This window comes from Colletotrichum aenigma, assembly GCF_013390185.1.
Source record: "Colletotrichum aenigma strain Cg56 chromosome Unknown KSG_Cg56_contig06, whole genome shotgun sequence".
Taxonomy (NCBI): domain Eukaryota; kingdom Fungi; phylum Ascomycota; class Sordariomycetes; order Glomerellales; family Glomerellaceae; genus Colletotrichum; species Colletotrichum aenigma.
This window is the reverse complement of record NW_023500912.1, coordinates 3,260,561-3,278,793: the sequence shown is the minus strand read 5'-3', so window position 1 is coordinate 3,278,793 and position 18,233 is coordinate 3,260,561. Positions and strand designations below refer to the sequence as shown.

The 18,233-nt window shown below is 57.0% G+C and overlaps 6 protein-coding genes across 6 annotated transcripts; 3 read left to right on the top strand and 3 right to left on the bottom strand.

Moving 5' to 3' along the window:
* Positions 1–1,834: 1,834 nt before the first annotated feature.
* On the top strand, positions 1,835–5,483 carry bimC (Kinesin-like protein bimC; the record flags this gene model as incomplete). The annotated part of the gene is made up of 4 exons (XM_037325142.1): positions 1,835–2,296; positions 2,346–4,055; positions 4,108–4,560; positions 4,611–5,483. The coding sequence occupies 4 exons, from the start codon at positions 1,835–1,837 to the stop codon at positions 5,481–5,483; spliced, it is 3,498 nt and encodes a 1,165-aa protein (XP_037176411.1).
* A 1,583-nt stretch (positions 5,484–7,066) lies between these two features.
* Positions 7,067–7,843, top strand: CGCA056_v009894 (uncharacterized protein; the record flags this gene model as incomplete). The annotated part of the gene is made up of 1 exon (XM_037325141.1): positions 7,067–7,843. One exon carries the CDS (start codon positions 7,067–7,069, stop codon positions 7,841–7,843), a length of 777 nt encoding a protein of 258 aa, XP_037176412.1.
* Positions 7,844–7,960: 117 nt separating this feature from the next.
* On the bottom strand, positions 7,961–9,992 carry CGCA056_v009893 (uncharacterized protein; the record flags this gene model as incomplete). The annotated part of the gene is made up of 2 exons (XM_037325140.1): positions 7,961–9,682; positions 9,738–9,992. 2 exons carry the CDS (start codon positions 9,990–9,992, stop codon positions 7,961–7,963), a joined length of 1,977 nt encoding a protein of 658 aa, XP_037176403.1.
* Positions 9,993–10,398: 406 nt separating this feature from the next.
* On the bottom strand, positions 10,399–12,357 carry CGCA056_v009892 (Pescadillo-like protein; the record flags this gene model as incomplete). Its single annotated transcript, XM_037325139.1, has 1 exon — positions 10,399–12,357. The coding sequence occupies one exon, from the start codon at positions 12,355–12,357 to the stop codon at positions 10,399–10,401; it is 1,959 nt and encodes a 652-aa protein (XP_037176404.1).
* Positions 12,358–12,886: 529 nt separating this feature from the next.
* Pigu (Phosphatidylinositol glycan anchor biosynthesis class U protein) lies at positions 12,887–14,274 on the top strand (the record flags this gene model as incomplete). Its single annotated transcript, XM_037325138.1, has 3 exons — positions 12,887–13,028; positions 13,086–13,353; positions 13,416–14,274. 3 exons carry the CDS (start codon positions 12,887–12,889, stop codon positions 14,272–14,274), a joined length of 1,269 nt encoding a protein of 422 aa, XP_037176405.1.
* Positions 14,275–14,554: 280 nt separating this feature from the next.
* CGCA056_v009890 (Metaxin-like protein) lies at positions 14,555–16,188 on the bottom strand (the record flags this gene model as incomplete). Its single annotated transcript, XM_037325137.1, has 2 exons — positions 14,555–15,708; positions 16,035–16,188. The coding sequence occupies 2 exons, from the start codon at positions 16,186–16,188 to the stop codon at positions 14,555–14,557; spliced, it is 1,308 nt and encodes a 435-aa protein (XP_037176406.1).
* Positions 16,189–18,233: the final 2,045 nt, after the last annotated feature.

Genomic DNA, 18,233 nt, shown 5'->3' with positions numbered 1-18,233 from the left:
CCAAAGATCCTGTCGCGTGGATCTGCGCATTGACATCCTTCAAGTAACTTGATGATGACCCAACTGCGTGTATGACTTCTGCAATCAATCAAATTCCACACATTCCTGAAGACTGCAGTTGTCGGTGGCCTTTGAGCCGCTTTCACGACAGTTTCTTCCCACTTCAACTTCATGTCCAAGTACATGAAAGCGGAGGAGAATTCGGACCAAAGCAACTGGCGCTTTCCGCTCATAACTATAGCTGAATAATTCGCCAGGCTGATTTCTTGTCTGACCCAAAGTCTCGTAAACCAGGAAAGGCTGAGTAATTCAACAACACATTGCCAGTCGTAGATAGCGAATGGCAAAAGATAGTCTTTGCGCAAGTAGGCTTCTTCCATTCCCTCACGCGTATAAAGTCGTAAATTGTCTCCGAGGCCCACGTGAGACGCGATCTCGTCAAGCTTGCGCATCGCATGAGAAAGATGATGTTTATCAGGAGCAAGCCAGACAACAACTCTATCCGCATGGCGAAAGATGTCCGCCATGCGTTGGACTTGAGTTGCTCGTTCGGGCAGGTTTCGTTGGTCAATGCAAACGGCATCGCACCAGAGGATTGGAGATGCGGACACGTGTCGAAGGTCACGTAGAGCTGATGCCAAATTCTTTCCGATCTGTAACAATCTCTCGTCTTCAGTTGAGTCATCGAATATCGACAAGATTTCTGGGTCATCTTGTTCGCCCCATGCGTAGGAAAGCGCTTCGTAAATCGGCACCCAACGGCCGGGTCGATCTCCACGGTGGCAGGAGCTGATGAAGATACGATGCTTGATGCATCCTTTTAGCGGATCGTCAAACTCGCCGGGGAGAAGCTCAAGTATCCGGATTGATTCGTTGTCTAGAGACATGTACTGATATTGCGACATCTCGAATGTGGAAGGGGGGCGCTCGTAGCGGCCCGCACGACTAGAGAGGTAGATACGAATGCAGAAAAGACGAAATGAAAAAGACGGAAATGCGATGCAGATGACATGCCAGCCTGATTTCACTCGAAGTCAGCAGGAGAGAGGTGCCGTCAAGCCGAGTCCAATAGGGAGCGCATCCCCAGTTCGGCGTCAGCTGCATCCAACAACCGGAAAGAGAACATGATTGGATACGTGAGGCAGGTCTCTATTGGAGCGATAGCTTGTCAGCCGTTTACACACCCAAAATCAGACCTTGCGGTGTTACGTGTTCCATTTTGAGAATTGCGCCTTCAGCCTACGCTGCAGCCACAGGAAGCGTATTCGCGACCGTAAGGAATCATCTTCAGTCAAGGCTCACGTGAAGACAACAGGTTGTGATATCATAATCAAGAAGAATGCCAAAGTCCGGCCCCACACAGAACAATGCGGTTGTGGCTTCGCGAGTGGACTGTGATGTTTGGAAGACCAAGACATAGAGAAACCTAGAAAGAAGCATTGATCAGGCGCGCAATTCAGCACGAACTGGTGGTCAAGGCCGTCCTCGGTGAACAACCCCAGGCCTCGGTGAACCGCCCAAATAGAAAAAAGAGGAGAATAACAAGACAGACGGGAGCGGGTCGAGGCGTTGCCCGGGTGACGGGGCCTTCCGGCAGCCAATTGCAGAGCTTCCCCCCACTTAGCGCGCATGTTGTATTTACTTTACCCTGGCACCTGTCAACACCACCCATACACAACCTCCGACATTCAATACATCATCCACACGCCGCAATCCTTCTCTTCCAGCAAGTTCCCAGAAGTCTTGCAAGTTTCAGTTCATACACATACTGCGTTGTTTTTCTTCGTTTTGCACCAACAGCCAATACTAACCTCACCACACAACACATCACAACATGAGCTCCAGACGGGAGCTGACGAGGACGGCCTCGTCGAACCTCCGCACCGCCGCCGCCAGTCGCACGAGCGTGCGCCCGACGACGACCAGAACCTCCAACCTGCGATACCAGAGCGGCCCCTCAAAAATCGACAGGAGCCGCGCGACCTCGCCTGCAGAGTCTGTCGCGTCCACAGCCACGACCGCGACGAAGCGCAAGGAGCGCGACTACGAGTACGAGGCACCCGGCGGTGGGACCAACATCAGCGTCGTCGTCAGATGCAGAGGCCGCAATGAGCGCGAGGTTCGCGAGAACAGCGCCCAAGTCGTCCGCGCAGACGGCGCGAAGGGCGAGAACATTGAACTGTCTCTCGGCGCCAACGCCCTCAGCAACAAGACATACAACTTTGACCGCGTCTTCTCCGCCGCGGCGGACCAGACTATGGTCTTCGACGATGTCGTCAAGCCTATCCTGGAGGAGGTACATAGTGAAGTCACACGCTTTCATTACCATACTGACATCATTGCAGATGCTTGCCGGCTTCAACTGCACTATTTTCGCTTACGGCCAGACGGGCACTGGCAAGACCTACACCATGTCTGGTGACATGACTGAGACTTTGGGCCTCTTGAACGACAACGCCGGCATTATCCCAAGAGTCCTCCACGCCCTATTCAATAAACTCGAGGTCGACGATACAGAGAGCTGCGTCAAGTGCTCTTTCATTGAGCTTTACAATGAAGAGCTCCGCGATCTGATCTCCGTCGAAGAGGACCGCCACAAGCTCAAGATCTACGACGACACATCAAGGAGGGGCCATGCAACCACAGTCGTCCAGGGTATGGAGGAGAGACACATCAAGACCGCGTCCGAGGGTATCAAGGTTCTTCAGGGTGGAAGCTTGAGGCGTGAGGTCGCAGCCACCAACTGCAACGATCTCAGTAGTCGAAGTCACACTGTGTTTACTATTACCGCCTACGTCCGCAAGAAGGGCGAAGATGGAGAGGAGGACTACGTTAGTGCCGGCAAGCTGAACTTGGTCGATCTGGCCGGTAGCGAAAACATTCAGCGATCCGGTGCCGAGAACAAGCGCGCCGCTGAGGCAGGCTTGATCAACAAGAGTCTGCTGACTCTTGGCCGAGTCATTAATGCTCTGGTCGATCGCAGCCAGCACATTCCCTACAGAGAGTCCAAGCTCACTCGACTTCTCCAAGACTCTCTTGGTGGACGCACAAAGACGTGCATCATTGCAACGATTTCGCCTGCAAAGAGCAACCTCGAAGAAACAATTTCCACACTCGACTATGCTTTCCGCGCCAAAAACATTCGCAACAAGCCACAGCTCAACGCCATGATCAACAAGAAGATGCTGCTGAGGGACTTCGCAACGGAGATCGAGAGGCTGAAGAGCGAGCTGATTACTACTCGGCAGCGCAACGGTGTCTACCTCTCCAACGAGTCCTACGAGGAGATGACTGCTCAAAGCGAGTCACGACGCATTGTGGTGGAGGAGCAGGCGGCCAAGATGGAGACCCTCGAGAACAATCTGAAGAACAAGGTTCAAGAACTCTTTGCTCTGACCTCGAGCTTCATGGGCCTGAAGAAGGATCATGAGGGCACCAAGGCTGAGCTCGATGAGACACAAGGTGTTCTTGACCAGACGGAGCTTGTTCTGGCGGCGACTCGCAAGAGCCTGTCTGAGGAGACACATATTCGCAAGGCCCACCAAGAGACCGAAGAGAAGCTAGCCGAGGTAGGTGGCGAGTTGATTGCCACTCTGCAAAAGACTGTCAGCGACGTCGACGGGCTTCGAGCCAAGAACAAGCGCAAGTCTGATCTCCAGTTCATCAACCGCAGCGCCTGGGGCACTGCCCAAGCCGAGGTGTCTGAGGTGACGAGCATTGTTGAGGAGAGAGTCCAGAGCTTCCAGAACAAGCAGCGGGAGAACATCTCGGGGATTTCTGAGCGCATGAACGCCTTCGTCAGCGAGGAGTTGAAGAAGCTGTCCGATACTCAGAAGTTCCTGGATGAGCAGCTGGAGTCGTTCACCGAGTCAAGGAGGGAGCTCTTGGAGCAGAAGGAGAAGTCCAAGGACGAGATGGACGACGTCCTTGAGGAGATCAAGGTTGTTCGTGACCACGTCAAGGAGCGAGTAGGCGACAGCCTGCAGGCGATTGCTGGTGCTGCCGAGCGCATCGCTGCGGACGTCCTCAGTGAGCTGGACACCTTCCACAACCAGGTAAATAACATATGCAGTCACCGTTCGGAACAACTTGCTAACATCTTTGCAGCTCCACTCTTCATACAGCTCTCTGGGCAAGGAGTTCAAGGGCATCTTTGAGGACCTCATGAAGCACATTACCGAGCAGCGAAGTGAATCTGATAGACTCAGACAACAGCTCCAAGCCGCTACCAACACTGTTGTTGAGCAGAATGCCAACATCTCTGATCAAATGCAACAGGTGTTGGAAGACGAGAGGAAGCAAGCTGCGCAAGACCGCCAGAACCTGCTCGCCCAGATCACTACTCTCATCAACGCGCAGGCCGAGACTCAGGAGACTCGCCTGGCTGAGAAGACTTCTCAGCTGCAGCGTAGCGTCCTGGACTCGAATGTGGCTCTACTGGACAGCGTCACTCAGTACTCTGAGGACATGGACATCTGGGACTCGAAGGAGGGCCAGCTTCTGGAAGATGTTGCCAAGTCCCGTGACACGATGAAGAACAAGTTGAAGGATGACTGGAATGTGAGTAGACTTGGCCCCCTCATCAGCACATCACAAACTGACAAACCTAGACCGCAAACGACCACAGCACCGCTATCCAGGAGACCACGAAGTCGGTCCACGCCGAGACCGTCCGTGTTGTCGACGAACAGCTCAAGGACCTGGACGTCCAGATGGAGTCTTTGGATGCGTTCGTCACCCGCGCCCGCTCCGAGAACGCGTCGCACCACGAGAAGCACGGCGAGTCTATGGAGGGCTTGTCATCAACCGTCGAGCAGTCCTTTGGCAACATCTCCAACCACTTCAAGGTCACCTTCGACCGCGTCAAGGACCTTGGTGAGGAGATAGAGACCGAGACTGAGGAGATGCAAGATGGTCTGGAGCCGCTCACCCAGGAGCTGTGCAAGCCGTTGAGCAACCTCCGCAAGGATATCCAGTCGACCAACATCAAGGAGTACCAGCCCACTGGCGCGACCCCCATGAAGATGCAGTACCAGTACCCGACCAACCTTCCCCGGACCGAGGCCCACGAAGCCCTCCTGGCCAACATGAAGGACGAATCCACCCCGACCAAGCCAGTCAGCGAGTCGATGGTCTTCTCGGACATTGACAACCCAGACCTCCACCGCTCGCCGCCGGCGCGCCAGTCGACCCGTATGTCGACCCTCAGCATGATTTCGGAGATGCCCCCTTTTACAATGAGTCTGCGGGAAGTCAACCCTAACACGACTAGCAACCTTACCTTCGACCCCTCGGCGAGCATAATGTCAATTAACGAGAACACGGCCCCGCTCCTCTTCAACAAGCGCACCTCGACCAGGTTCCAGGGCAAGGGCCCGCGCAAGCAGACCAGCTTGCTCCCCATCGAAGGCCGGGAGAACGTGCCCCCTTCTTCGTTCTCTCAGAGCCTGGGACCTCGCAGGAAGAGCCCCCGTTTGAACTGAGTGGATGATACTATGGATAAGGCAATTGGTTTTGGGTCATTGGTGTTTTTGGGTTGGCAGGGCTTGTCACTGGTTGAACTGTACAGATAACAATCGCGGGTGTTTGGATGGCGGATTGGGCTTTTTGTGTTTTTGGGTGTAGGCTTATTGGTATTCTTGATACCCTTGACTTCTTTTGAGGATGTTACATTTGACAACAACGTTTCTGTTACTGCAATGGATTGTTTGCCTCTCCATGAATGTCTATGCGTGTTGACAATTGAAGTCTGCTATGATCATTTACCCAAGTTCTGAGATTCGATGGTAATGGTTCGTAACTGACGGTCTCATCTGATGATGAGCGTTGAACACGGAGACAACCTGATTTTAGTGAAGCATGATTCATTAACAGCGATGGGGAAGACGTTCATTTGATTCCTGGTCGTCGTCGTCTGTGATTTATTGTGTATTTGAATACTGTGTGGTTGATGCTGTGTTGACCTAGGATGACTCGAACGGTGGCTGAGTATCTTGAATGATGATCAGGCTGCGGATGGCTTCGGTTGTTTAAAAGGGAAGGGCTTCAGCACCTTGTTTGAGGCCAGAATCAGTGTCGTTTCTGTCCTCTTTTCGCACTGATCTCACATGTGTCCTCACATCTGTGTCGCTCATGGACCAGTGTGGTCACTGAGTCTATCGAAGTCGATGACATCTACGTTTCATTCTTTATCTTCTCTGTCTTCTGTGTATTTTCATGGATAAGTAGCCAGCAATGACATGGAAAAAAGAAGGGTTGATCTAGATTGTGGAACAAGATCATTGGTAGCGGCGATTATACGTCTCAGAAAACACAAACATGTTGAGAGGGCATGGGCAGCTAATATATTGTCGACAAACTGATATTTTTTGCGGCAAATGCGATCAATTTATATAACAGTGTTCACTCAAAACAGAGTAGCAGCTCAGTCGTTTCGCAGCAATCTTGAGTAGTCTGCTGCAAACGACGGCGATTACAAGAATGGCTGCCGTAGTTGAACGCAATATAGACAGAACTAGAAAAGTTGTGATACTCGACAGCCTCGTTGATGAAGAACTATCCTTAGCACCTGAGAAAGGATCCAAGTGACTTCCGTGGTAAAAAAGAACCTAATCCGATGAGCTCCATTAACAACAGCAGCGTTGTGTGATTCAACGAAGCTCCGCGATGTGGTGTTGTCATACGTCCCGTCCGCACTTAAAAGACAAATGCCAAAATGAGCGGATTGAATCCCGACCTGGTCAAGAACAGTGCCAACGTAGCCATAGACTTCACAGAGACCGAATTTGAGGTAAACCGGATGCAGAAGGAAACATGTCCTCGTAGAGATCCGCTGTCACCAGAGGGTGGTGACATCTGACAGGCCATCGCCTCCCCGCTCGTCATCCACGCCCTTGAGGAGTCGCCTCCAAGTCTACGTCAGTCCGTCGACGTTAATCGTATAAAAGCATCCATTACTATATCTCTTGCCTACTTTCCTCTTGAGGTCATTTTCGTTTTTACAACCACGTCAGCTTTCAGTTTTGAAAAAATACCACAACTATACCCATCATTGCTGCCTCTCAAAATGACATATCCCGACCTGACATCCTTCAAAGCCCTCTCCTTCGACTGCTACGGCACTCTCATACAATGGGAGCAAGGCCTCCGCTCCGCTCTCACTCCAATCTCCTCTCGCCTTCCCTCCAACACCCCCGAGGCTGAGAACCCAGTCCTCCTCCTACAGCGCTTCGACACCCTCTCCGCGAAGCTCCAAGTCGCCGAGCCAGAGCTGCGCTACAACATCAACCTCTCCCGCTCCTTCGCCACCCTTGCCTCCGAGCTCAACGTTTCCGTCTCCGACGAAGAGGTCGAGAAATTCGGAACCTTGCCGGGGATGTGGCCGCCGTTCCCTGACACCAACGCGGGGCTGGAGATACTGAAGAAGCACTACAAGCTCATCATCCTCTCCAACATTGACGCGGATAACATCGCTGGGTCCGTGAAGCAGTTCAGCCCGGTGGAGTTCGATGGCGTGTACATTGCGCAGGAGATTGGTAGTTACAAGCCGTCGCACCGCAACTTTGAGTACTTGTTCAAGCACGCCAAGGAGGAGTTGGGCGTTGATCGGGAGAAGGGGGGGCTGTTGCACGTTGCGAGGAGTTTGACGGCTGATCATGTGCCGTCGAAGGAGCTGGGGTTGAGGAGCGTGTGGATCTCGAGGGGCGGGGAGACGAAGGAGGGAGAGGGTGTTGGCGGGGATTATGAGAGGTTGAAGGGGGATGTTGGGTTTGAGTGGCGGTTTGACACGATCGGTGACTTCGCCAAAGAGGTGGATAGGCAGTTCCGGGAGAAGTCTGGGTGATCTTACAATTCCACCATGTAGAACAGGCGTAGTTCAACGAAGCATTTCCCAAGAGCGTGTCAGTAATAATCAGTTGCCTTCATTACTCTGGGTATACCATGTCTCCAACGCACCCCCTCAAGAAGAACCCCAAAAAGACTCCTCATCACCAGCACTACCCTCATCACCGCTCTGAAGCCTTCGGCCCCGATAATGCCTCTTCCGCTTCCTCATCCCCGTGTCTTCCGCCCTCCATCCCTTCCTAGCCCGGATAGGCTTCAAGAACCCATCAACATGTACCGCCCCAAACATCTCATTCTCACTCTCGACATCATCCACATCAACCGTCTGGCCAGGATGTACCCTCGCCACGTGCCTTTGCAAGTTCGCCTTCCTCCCGAACCCCTCCGCCGCCCTCTCACACCCCGCAACAGGACAGAAGAACAGTCCCACCGACGACGACCGCGACGCACTCCGCCTCCTACTCCCCGCCCTCGCCTCGGAATCGCTAGGCGCAACACTCTCCCTCCCGCGACTGCGCGCCCGCCTCTTCCGGCCCCGGGCATCCACATGATCCCCCTCGTCCTCCGAGCTCGACAACGAAACCGCGCGGTGGCGCCGCATCCCCGGGAGATAGCGCGTCCTCTGCGGCTTCGATCTCTTAGACGCCGGCCCTTCGACGAGAGTCTGCATGTCCATCCCCTGCCCGAACAGATCCGCGCACCGCTGCGCCGCGCGCGCGACGACCTCCGGTTTGAAGCCCGAGAGGGACGCCGCGCCGAGGACGTCGCTCCAGTCGCGCAGGCCCCAGTTGCCGAGCATGGCCTCGCGCGCTTTGGTCCGGGCTTCCATGCGTGCTTCGGGGGGCAGGTCGCGCTTTTTGCGGGGAGATCTGGCGGGGGATTTTGGTGTTGGACGGCGCTTTTCAGGGCTCATGTCTTCATCGTCGGCGTCGTTTTCATGTATGGCCGCAATATTATCCATGTTGGCGTTATTATCCTCCGCATCAGACGCGGCTGGAATCTTCTTCTTCTGCGCCCTCGCAATCCGAATCACCATCTCCCTCTCCGTCTCCCCCGGCAACGGCGTCTGGACCTTCCTCGGGCGTCCCTTTCCCCTCTTGCCAGAGGCGCTGCGCTCCGGCTCCGGCGTGCGCGGTTCCGGTGTGCGCGGCGGCGCCTGACTCCGCGAACGGCTTCGCTTCCCGCCTTTCCTCGACGGCGTGCGCGACCGAGACCGCCGGGAGACGGCACTGTCGGAGCCCTCCGCATCGGAGAGGTCTGTCGCCGAGGCGGAGGAGTCGGTCATGTAGCTCAAGCCCGCCAGACGGGCGTTGTGCAGGGTCGTCAGGGTGTTGTCCATCACGGTCAGGATGTGTCTGACGGACGGCCGGAGGAGGTCTGCGGAGAGGTCGTCGTTGGCGGAGACGACTGCTTCGTACGTCTTTGTTCGTTGAGTCTGTGGCTGTTTCTCAGCTGGTTCTGGTTGTGACTCATCTTCCGCGGGTGGTTTGAAGTCGTCCTCGTCGTCTGAGGTGACGCCTGACATCGTTGCCGCCGATTGCGATGTCGCGGCGGCGGCGTGCTGTGCAGCGGCCTCTTTCCGCCTGTATTTTTCCTGCCGTTGGTAGAAGCGTTCCTTGGCCTGTCTTAGAATTGTGGCCGTGAGCTCGTCCTCCAGGGCGGTGCTGGGCATCTGAGGCGCATTGGACCGAATCGTGAACTCGTCGTCTTCGTCATGCGTCTGCTTCAGGAAGTCGTCGCCAGGTACTGTCTGCGTGTTCATTGGCCAGGCAGTCCACGGGTTTGGCGGGCGCCAGTCGCTAGCATCCACAATCTCCTCAAGCGGTCTATCCGCGTCCTGTGAATATTGGATCAGCAGCTGGTCGGTACCTTGGAAGGCGGCTGCCACTCACCTCTGCGTCGGGCTCTGCTGCACCCGCCCGGGTCTCACGATTCTTCAGCGCAAACGCATTGTACAGGTGAACCGACAGGTCGCGGTTGCGGATTTCTTCGAGCGATTTGTAAATGAGGCGCTCCTCCTGCGTGTAAACGTGCCATGTCGCTTTGCTGCCCTTCCAGCGGTTGGGTCTGGTCTCGTACAGTTCTTCCGAATCGATTGAGCGGATCTCATCGGTGTCGAGGTCCCACTGTTCCTCGTTGGCCGTCATGATGGCATATCATAGAACAAAGCAAGAAGTTTTAATCAGATGCCATTAAGTATAGGGTTTTCTCGTTGGCGATGACAAGAAAGTGTGTTTTGCAGGCAGGATCGTTGATCGCAAGTGTGTAAAAGTGAGGTGAAGAAGGGAAAAAGTTGGGCCCGCCCACATCACACCGAAACTCACCGAAACTCACCGAAAATCAAGCAAAGTTCTCTCACAGCAAGGCAACAAATCGCACCATACAACTAGGCATCATCAGAAGCGCTTTATTTCATGTCAGAGTCACAAACGCAAGAGCAGTCAAATGTATATCAAGCAATTGCATTTCTTTTCCCAACACCACAATTATGGTATAACGAACGCCAACTACATACAGTCTACATCAGGAAAAAACAAGAAACTGATTCTTTTTTTACGCCTTCGCCTTCTTGTTCAGCTGCTTCTCCAGCTTTCTCCTCTTGGACCTCAGCTTCTCGTCCTCGGCGCTCTTCTTGTTATTAGTGTACTGCATCTGCTCAAACAGCTTCCTCTTCTTCTTGCTGAGCATGCCCTTGGCGCGCTCAATGTCCTCGGCCTCCTCGGCCACCTTCTTGGCGTGCGCCTTGCGCGCCGCCTCCTTCTTGGTCTTGGGCTTCGTCTCCCTGCGCTTGACGCTGCCGCCGGCGAGCTCGGCCTCGAGCTCGATCTGGCGCTGCACCTCCTCGTCGTCGGACAGCTCCTCGTCCTCGTCCGCAGAGGCGGCCTCGTCGTCATCGTCACTCTCCTCTTCTTCGTCCTCGGACCCGGCAACGTCCATGTCGTTGTCGGCATCCTCCTCGTCGACGTCCATCTCGCCGTCGTCCTCGCTCTCGGCAAGGGCCTCGCCTTCGGGCTCCTGCTCCTCGAGGGGGATGGTGGGGTCGTAGGCGCCCTGGACCTGTCTGACAAAGGGGCTGAGATGGGGCGGCAGCTGCGCGCCGGGGGCGTACTGGTCCGCGGGCTTCACCTCCTCGTCGTTGACGCTGTCCCAGACCCACTGAGGCTGGACGTATATCCTGCCGGGGATGCGCTGGTTGGGTGCGAGCTTCTGGGCTGTCTGGTTGTCTTCTCCGTCGCCTCCCTCGTTTTGCGCAGCGTAGATCTGGGGACGGTCGACAATCTGGTGGGTGATGGTGGGGTCGCGCTCGTTGGTCGTGAAGGCGCCCTCGCCGAGGACGGCGTCCCAGCCGATGCGCTTGCAGCCGAAGGAGCGCAGGAGGAACTCGAGAGGTTGTCTCGGGGTCTCACGGGAGAGGAAGAAGGTGCAGTTGGCGAAGAGCTTGCCACGGTCGGAGCTGGAGTACTCGGGCTGGGGGAGGACGTCGCCACCGGGGGCGGCGGGCTCGAACTTGTCGATGGCGTCGGTGGACTCCTCGGTAGACTCGGCCTTCTCCTCCGTCTTCTCGTCGTCGACGTCGGTGTCCTTGAGCTTCTTGATAACCTTGTTCACGGCAGCCTGCGTCTTGGGGTCGACGTGGTGCTCCTCTCCGTTGGCGATCTGCTTCTGCTCGGCGACAGCGCGGTTCTGGCCCTCGATAGTGAAGGCGCCGAGCTCCGCAGAATTGTCGTCCATGTTCTTGTCGAACTTGGGAGGGTACTTGAGGCCGATTGAGGTGTACAGGCGGAAGTTGATGAAACCCAGGAGGGTCATGTAGAACTCGACGAAGGTGCCCATGATGCGGAAATCGACGTCGCCAACAACCCTCTGGTTAAACTTGTAAGGGACCAGCCACAAGACATCCTCGCCCTGAATGTTCGCCTGGTAGTAGATGCCCTTGATCGAGAGGAAAGACTTGGTGACGGCCTGCGAAACGATCAGGTAGTGCTGGAACTCGAGCGTCAGGCGCTCGCAGCGCGCAATCATCTTGGCCGGGACAGACGAGGACGAAGGCAGGTTGGCGAACAGGAAGAGCATGGAAAGGCAGTCGTCGAGATCGCGAATGGCGTCGACAAAGGTAGGGTAGCGCTCGCGGATGACGTGGTCGAGGGTGTATCTCGGCTTGCCCGTCTCCTCGGGGCGGGCGGCGTTCTTCTCGAGCCTCTTCGCATCGCCGACATCGCCACGGCCGAGGGCGCGCGAGATCTTCTTCTCGAGGGCCTTCTGGTCGCGGAACTTCTGGAGCAGCGGCTCGTGCAGGAGGTACTGGATGTCCTTGGCGTAGTAGAAGGTGGTGGAGGCGGTGGAGGACTTGGAGACCTTCTTCTTGCTGCGCGGCTCGCGAGGGTAGATTCCCTTCCAGATGCAGAGCTTGCGGAAATCAGGCAGGCTGATCTGCAGCTTGCGGATGGCCTGGTTTCTGGTAACGTAGTTCTTGGCCGCTCCGGCCTGTCCCTTCTTCTTGATCCTGGGCATCTTGGCGGTTGGTGGTCGTCAAAGTTGGGTGGGAAAAGAAAAAGGGTGGTGGTGGTGGTTGGACGGTTCAGAAGCTATCAAAACTTCCTGTCGTAGCGGGGCACCAGTTCTCGACTCTCTGAACTTTTTTTCCATTGATTTTTTTCTGCCGGGAGTTCACCGCCTTGATGAGGTCTAGGGAGGGACTAGCGCAGATCCAGAAGGATGCTCATTGGGCGCTGCTATCTAATCGGTGGAACGGCCCCAGCTCCAGGGGTTCAACCCACTAATACCAGGGCGACCGCGCTGAAGCCGAGGCCGTCATTCGCTGAGCGCGCAGCGGACCAGTGCCCCGGACCAGCCAGGTGTCATCCCCGTCCCATCCAATTGTCCATCCCGACTCACAGATCCCGTTCGGCTCGTCATCCGCAAACCTCAAGCTCCGCGCGCCGCCGCATCGTCACCACGCGCAACACCCCCTCGGCCCCTCTCTTCCACCCGCCCTTCCGCCTCCCGCCGGGTCATGGACTGAACAATGACTGCTGGCACAATGAATCAGGGAGGCAACAAGACGGGCGTCTACGCCGCAGCAGCTGCGCTGCGTCTGCTGCTCTTCGTTGCGTTCCCCGGTCTGCCTGACCTGCTTACCGGCCGCGTCGAGATCTCGACTCCCGTCACGAGCTTCAAGAGACGTAGGTCCCCCTCTGTTTGCGTCTATACTTCACTTGCTGACCCTGCCCCGTGTACAGTTCAAGAAGGCCTCTTCCTCTACAACCACAACGTCTCCCCGTACGACGGCGGCGTCTACCACCAAGCGCCCCTCTTCCTCCCCCTCTTCTCCCTCCTCCCGGACCCGAAGTCCTTCCCGATCTTCACCTACATCCTCTACGTCCTCTTCGACATTCTCAGCGCCGATGCTCTCTCCAAGATCGCAGACTCAGGCGAGGCCGGGACCTCGCGTCTCTTCACCTCTCCGCGCCGCAGCAAGCGTTGGAGCGGCCTCGTCGTCGCATCACTGTAAGCCAACCTCCCCCCTATCCCCTCCCACCAGCCCTCCCCGCTGACCATTCTCCCTCCAGCTACCTCTTCAACCCCTTCACGATAGCAACCTGCATCGGCCGTTCCACCTCCATCTTCTCAACCTGCGCAATCCTCCACGCCATCGCGAAAGCCATCTCCGGCGCCCCCCTCGGCGCAATGGTCGCCCTCTCCTTCGCGACCTACCTCTCAATGTACCCCCTCCTCCTCCTCCCGCCGCTGCTCCTCCTCGCCTACGACCGCCAGGACCCCGCCCGCCGGATCGCCTCGACCTCGCACTTCGCCCTCGCAAACACGGGCGTCGTCGCCGCCGTCCTCGGCGCCCTCTTCCTCATGTCCTTCCTCCTCACCGGCGCCTCCTGGGAGTTCCTCTCCAGCACCTACGGCGCCCAGCTCACCCTCAACGACCTGACCCCCAACGTCGGCCTGTGGTGGTACTTCTTCATCGAGATGTTCGACTCCTTCCGCTCCTTCTTCCTCGCCGTCTTCTGGCTCCACCTCTCGAGCTACGTCCTGCCCCTGACCATCCGCATCCGCTCCCAGCCCCTCGTCGTCCTCACCCTGCTCCTCGGCATCTTCGCCATCTTCAAGCCCTACCCCTCCATCGCCGACACGAGCCTCTTCCTCGCGATGCTGCCGCTCTTCCGCCACATCTTCCCCCTGATGCGGTACACCTTCGTCGGCGCCGCGACAATCATGTACGCCTCCTTCCTCGGCCCGGCGTTCTACCACCTGTGGATCTACGCCGGCAGCGGCAACGCGAATTTCTTCTACGCCATCACGCTTGTTTGGAGTCTGGGCCAGAGTCTGCTCGTCAGCGACCTGACGTTTGCGGTGCTGCGCGACGAGTGGGAGGTGGAGCGGCCCGACATGGTGGGCAAGGAGATTCGGCAGATCTAGGCTGTAGGAGTGGGCTTCCTTTGATATCCCCCTGTTAGAGATACATGTGTACGATGGTTTTCTGGAACTGCATTGGTAGCATTAAAAGGTCGGATCACGGACGGGAACGATGACATGTCCAAAATAATCGAGACAGCATTATACAGTTTTATATCATGAGACTCGTTGATGCCTCTGCACTCGTGTCCTCTATCGTACTTTTGAGTTGCGTTTTATGCCCTTTTACCGGGCCTTACCGTGGCCCAACCGAACCTGAACCCATCCATAACCACACCATGCCTTAATCGACACTCAGCTCCTGCTCAACCACCCTGTGCTCATCCCCGCCTCCCCATCCCGCCGCCGGACTCGCCCTCGGCGCATCCGCAAGCCCAAACGAGAAATCCAACATGGCGCCCAGCTCCCCAAACCGCCGCAGGCCGCCCTTCTCCGCATCCCACGACATCGTCCGCGCGCCCCACGGTGGCAGACTGCGGTACGTCCACACCCCGTACGCGATCGCCGTCCCCGCGGCCAGCACACCGCTCGCAAGCGCAACCGTCCTCCTGTCCGCGATGCCCGCGGCCTTCGTCTCCGCGCGGCGGCGCCACTCGCCGAGGTAGAACTCGCCCAGGTTCGGTGTGTGCTGCACGACGGTGTCGAGCAGGCGCGCAGCGGTGCGGAGGGCCGACGGAGGGACCGGGGCCCACGAGAAGGCGCCGGGGCGGGCAAGGCATTCCTCGCGCAGGCAGCGGACCATCTCGTTCAGGTGGGGGAACTTCTTTGCGAAGATGGAGAGGAGCCAGGCCTCGGGGGCGGCGACGGCTTGCACGAGCACGAGGTGCCCGAAGACGAGGCAGTCGAGAGATGTTGGGGCGTCGCCGCCGAAGAAGTGCATCTTCCCGCCCTTGGTGGGCTCCCCTTTCGCCCGCTGCTCCTCCAGCGGGGCGAGCGCGTCGACGGTGACGGCGTGCAGCCTGATCCCCCTCGCCGTGCGCGCCCTCATCTCCTCCATGACGCCCTTCTGTCCGCTCACGGGGAGGTGCTTCATCGCGCGGTCTAGCGTGCCCTGCCCCGATGAGCCGGCCTTGATACCGCCGTCTTCGTCAGCGTCATCGTCGTCCTCCCCGAGGCTGCCGAAGCCGAGGTGGGCGCTACGCGCCTCGGCCCCCTGGCGGAACAAGACCGGGACGGTCCAGCTCAGGGGGAACCCGAGGATCTGGCTAAGGGCGGGGCGCGTGACGGCGGCCCAGTTGTCGTGGTCTGCGTAGAGGTAGGCGTCGAGCAGGGGCGCGAGGTGTACGTCGACGTGGGCGGCGAGGGCAAGGGCGTCGGCGCGCTCGGACGGCGTCAGGCGGGAGTCGAGGTCGAGGGAGTGAGTGGTGCGCAGGTGAGATACGATGGAGGCGTAGCCCGTCACCCAGACGCCGTTTGCGTGGAGGGCCGGCAGGCGGTCTAGAGGGTGGCCGTTAGCTTCTGGCTGTTTCGTTTCGTGTTGTTTCCTTTCTGCATTGTGCCTGGGTCTCTTTGTCTGGGGATGGGCAGTTGTTTGGGGTTCTTTGTCTGCAGGGCTGTTGTGGACACGAGGTCGCGTGGGTTCAACGGTGTAAGCCTCGTGAGGCTCCGCTGGTAAGGGGACTTGGCCTCGTGAGGGCAGAGGGGTGAGTGTGAAAAGCGTGGGATGAAGGGGGCGTGGAAGGGAAGTATGACGCGGATGTCGATGTGAGTCAGGGTGGGAGGGTGTTGGTGTAAGTGAGATACAAGCCTCACTTGTCACTTACTTGATGTGTCGACGGCAGGGTCATTGCTCGGGACAAGACGCCATTCGGAGCTTGGGAGAGCGGTGTGAAGGTATGCGATGGCGGCGAGGCACTCGGCGTCGACGGAGGGGAGACCGAAAGCCGGGCCCCAAACGTGGAGTTCTAGAGGCTCCATCGTGATGGCGTGTGTGAGTGACGTGAGGCGCGTGTGCGTGAGTGAGCCGTGAAAATGAATGAGTGACGGGGGCCACTACCAGGGGAATGCGCCGGCCGAGCGCTTAATTCCAGGTATCCAATTCACGCTGACTGGGGCTCCCTCAAGACCCTGATCACCAAGATGGGTAGCGTCCTAAGCGCCAGGGAGGAAACGATTGGGCTCGAGAATGACGGTGAATTGACGATGGAGGCGTCAAAGCTTGCCCGATGAGTCAACAGTCAGGCACTCACTCTGACGAGACGAATGGCAGATCAGCGCTTGTTTCGAAGAATCCAGCGTTTCGGCACGCCGTCGATAGAACACGGACTTCCCTCAGTGATGATCGTGACGTTTACGATGGGCGCGACAGGAAAACAGGGTCCTTCTTCGCTCCATCCGCTGACGCAGCAGGCGCCGATGATCACCCCTGTCCGAGCTTTGAACGAAACGTGAAGTGAAGTTGCGAGCGCTCCACGAGGAATGAGGCACGTGACGATAAGGCGATAAGGTTGCCGCCGACAGGGAGATCTTGCTTTGCTTTCTCGGCTCGTCGGGTTGATCAGACGGGGGTCGTGGTGGTGGTGGAACCCAGCAAGAGACACTGGAGAGTGGAAAAAAGAACGGCTTTCCATATTTGGACAGACCTGCTGCCATCTGCAACGCAACCTACATTACCTTAGGTACACTAAAGCAACCGCACCACACCCCTGACGATCCGGTTCAAACGTCAAGGGAAGGGGCGGAAAAAGAGGCCTTCCTCTCTAATGAAGTCCAAAACACGCCGGCCGTGTGGCGACGCTTTCAGAACAGCAAGATCATCGGGCCACGTTGAGGCCATTGACGGGCGCGCATGCCGTCCTCGATGAACCGACGACGTTTTCCGTTCCTGCATAAACGGCGGCCTCTTTAGGAAGTTTGACCTAAACGCTCTGCGTCCATTTCAAAGAACCCAGAAAGTCTCCACGAGATTAAAGACTTTGTTGATGCATGGTCGTACACGCGTTGCACACGCCCAGCAGCTTTTCGCCACTGGCGCCAGGAACCAACGACAGCAGCATGCAATCTAATTTCGTCTGAATTCCAGACGCACCAGAAACGAACAAACGGGGTGGGAAAACAGATTTGATGACGCCACGCCACCCGCGCAGAGGCAACGTTGAAGAACACCGCCCCTGTTTCACACAGATTCAAACACACGGCTCGTCAAGTGGGGGGTTCTTCGATACAGCAGCTGTTGGTCGCGGAATTTTCTCCACGGGTAGCGGCTTAATCAATCTGGTTACCCTTTCTGGGGAAGCACCGATCAAAGGTGTCACTTTGATGGCCCGGAGACAAGGGAGAGAGAGAGAGGGATGAACCTCAATTGAACAGCGCCCATGTCCTCGTCTCACCCGTCTCTGGGCGTGGATACAGATAAACGACAGTCCTTAGCTGTGCCGTCTAAACCACTGCCCCCATCTCCTCTCTCTCACGCCCACCTCACGAAAGGGAGAGATGACTCTTTAACTCGTCCCGTAGTACAGGTAACCGACTGGACGGCACTTTGAAGCCTCGCTCGCACAGCCGTTCGTGGCGGCCCCCCGATTTAGATTACGACGTACACGCCATGCTGCTAGCAACGGGCGGCAGAAAAAAGGGGGATAAATCAAGAAAGGAGGTAAATAACGTTTTGGACCACGACGACACCGAAGACGACGACAGCTGAGCTCTACTAAACTGCTGCGAATGCACTACAGATACACACTACTTGCACCTTCGCATCGTGGCGGGTGGATCCCTCGCATCCCATCCCATCAATCCACGTCCACGACTCCTTGCGCGTTGCCGCACCACGTTGACGGGTTCCGCCCACGGCGGCTCCGTACCGGGCGGCGGCGACGGCGCGGCGCAGCGACCTGAGTTGAAGAATAAAAAACGGAGCCCACCAATGCAGCTATTGCTGCGTGTATGCATGCTACTGCGCTGCACTCTCCCTCTGCTGAAGCCGCAATTTAATTTCACCGTCATGCTATTCTTCCCCCTTT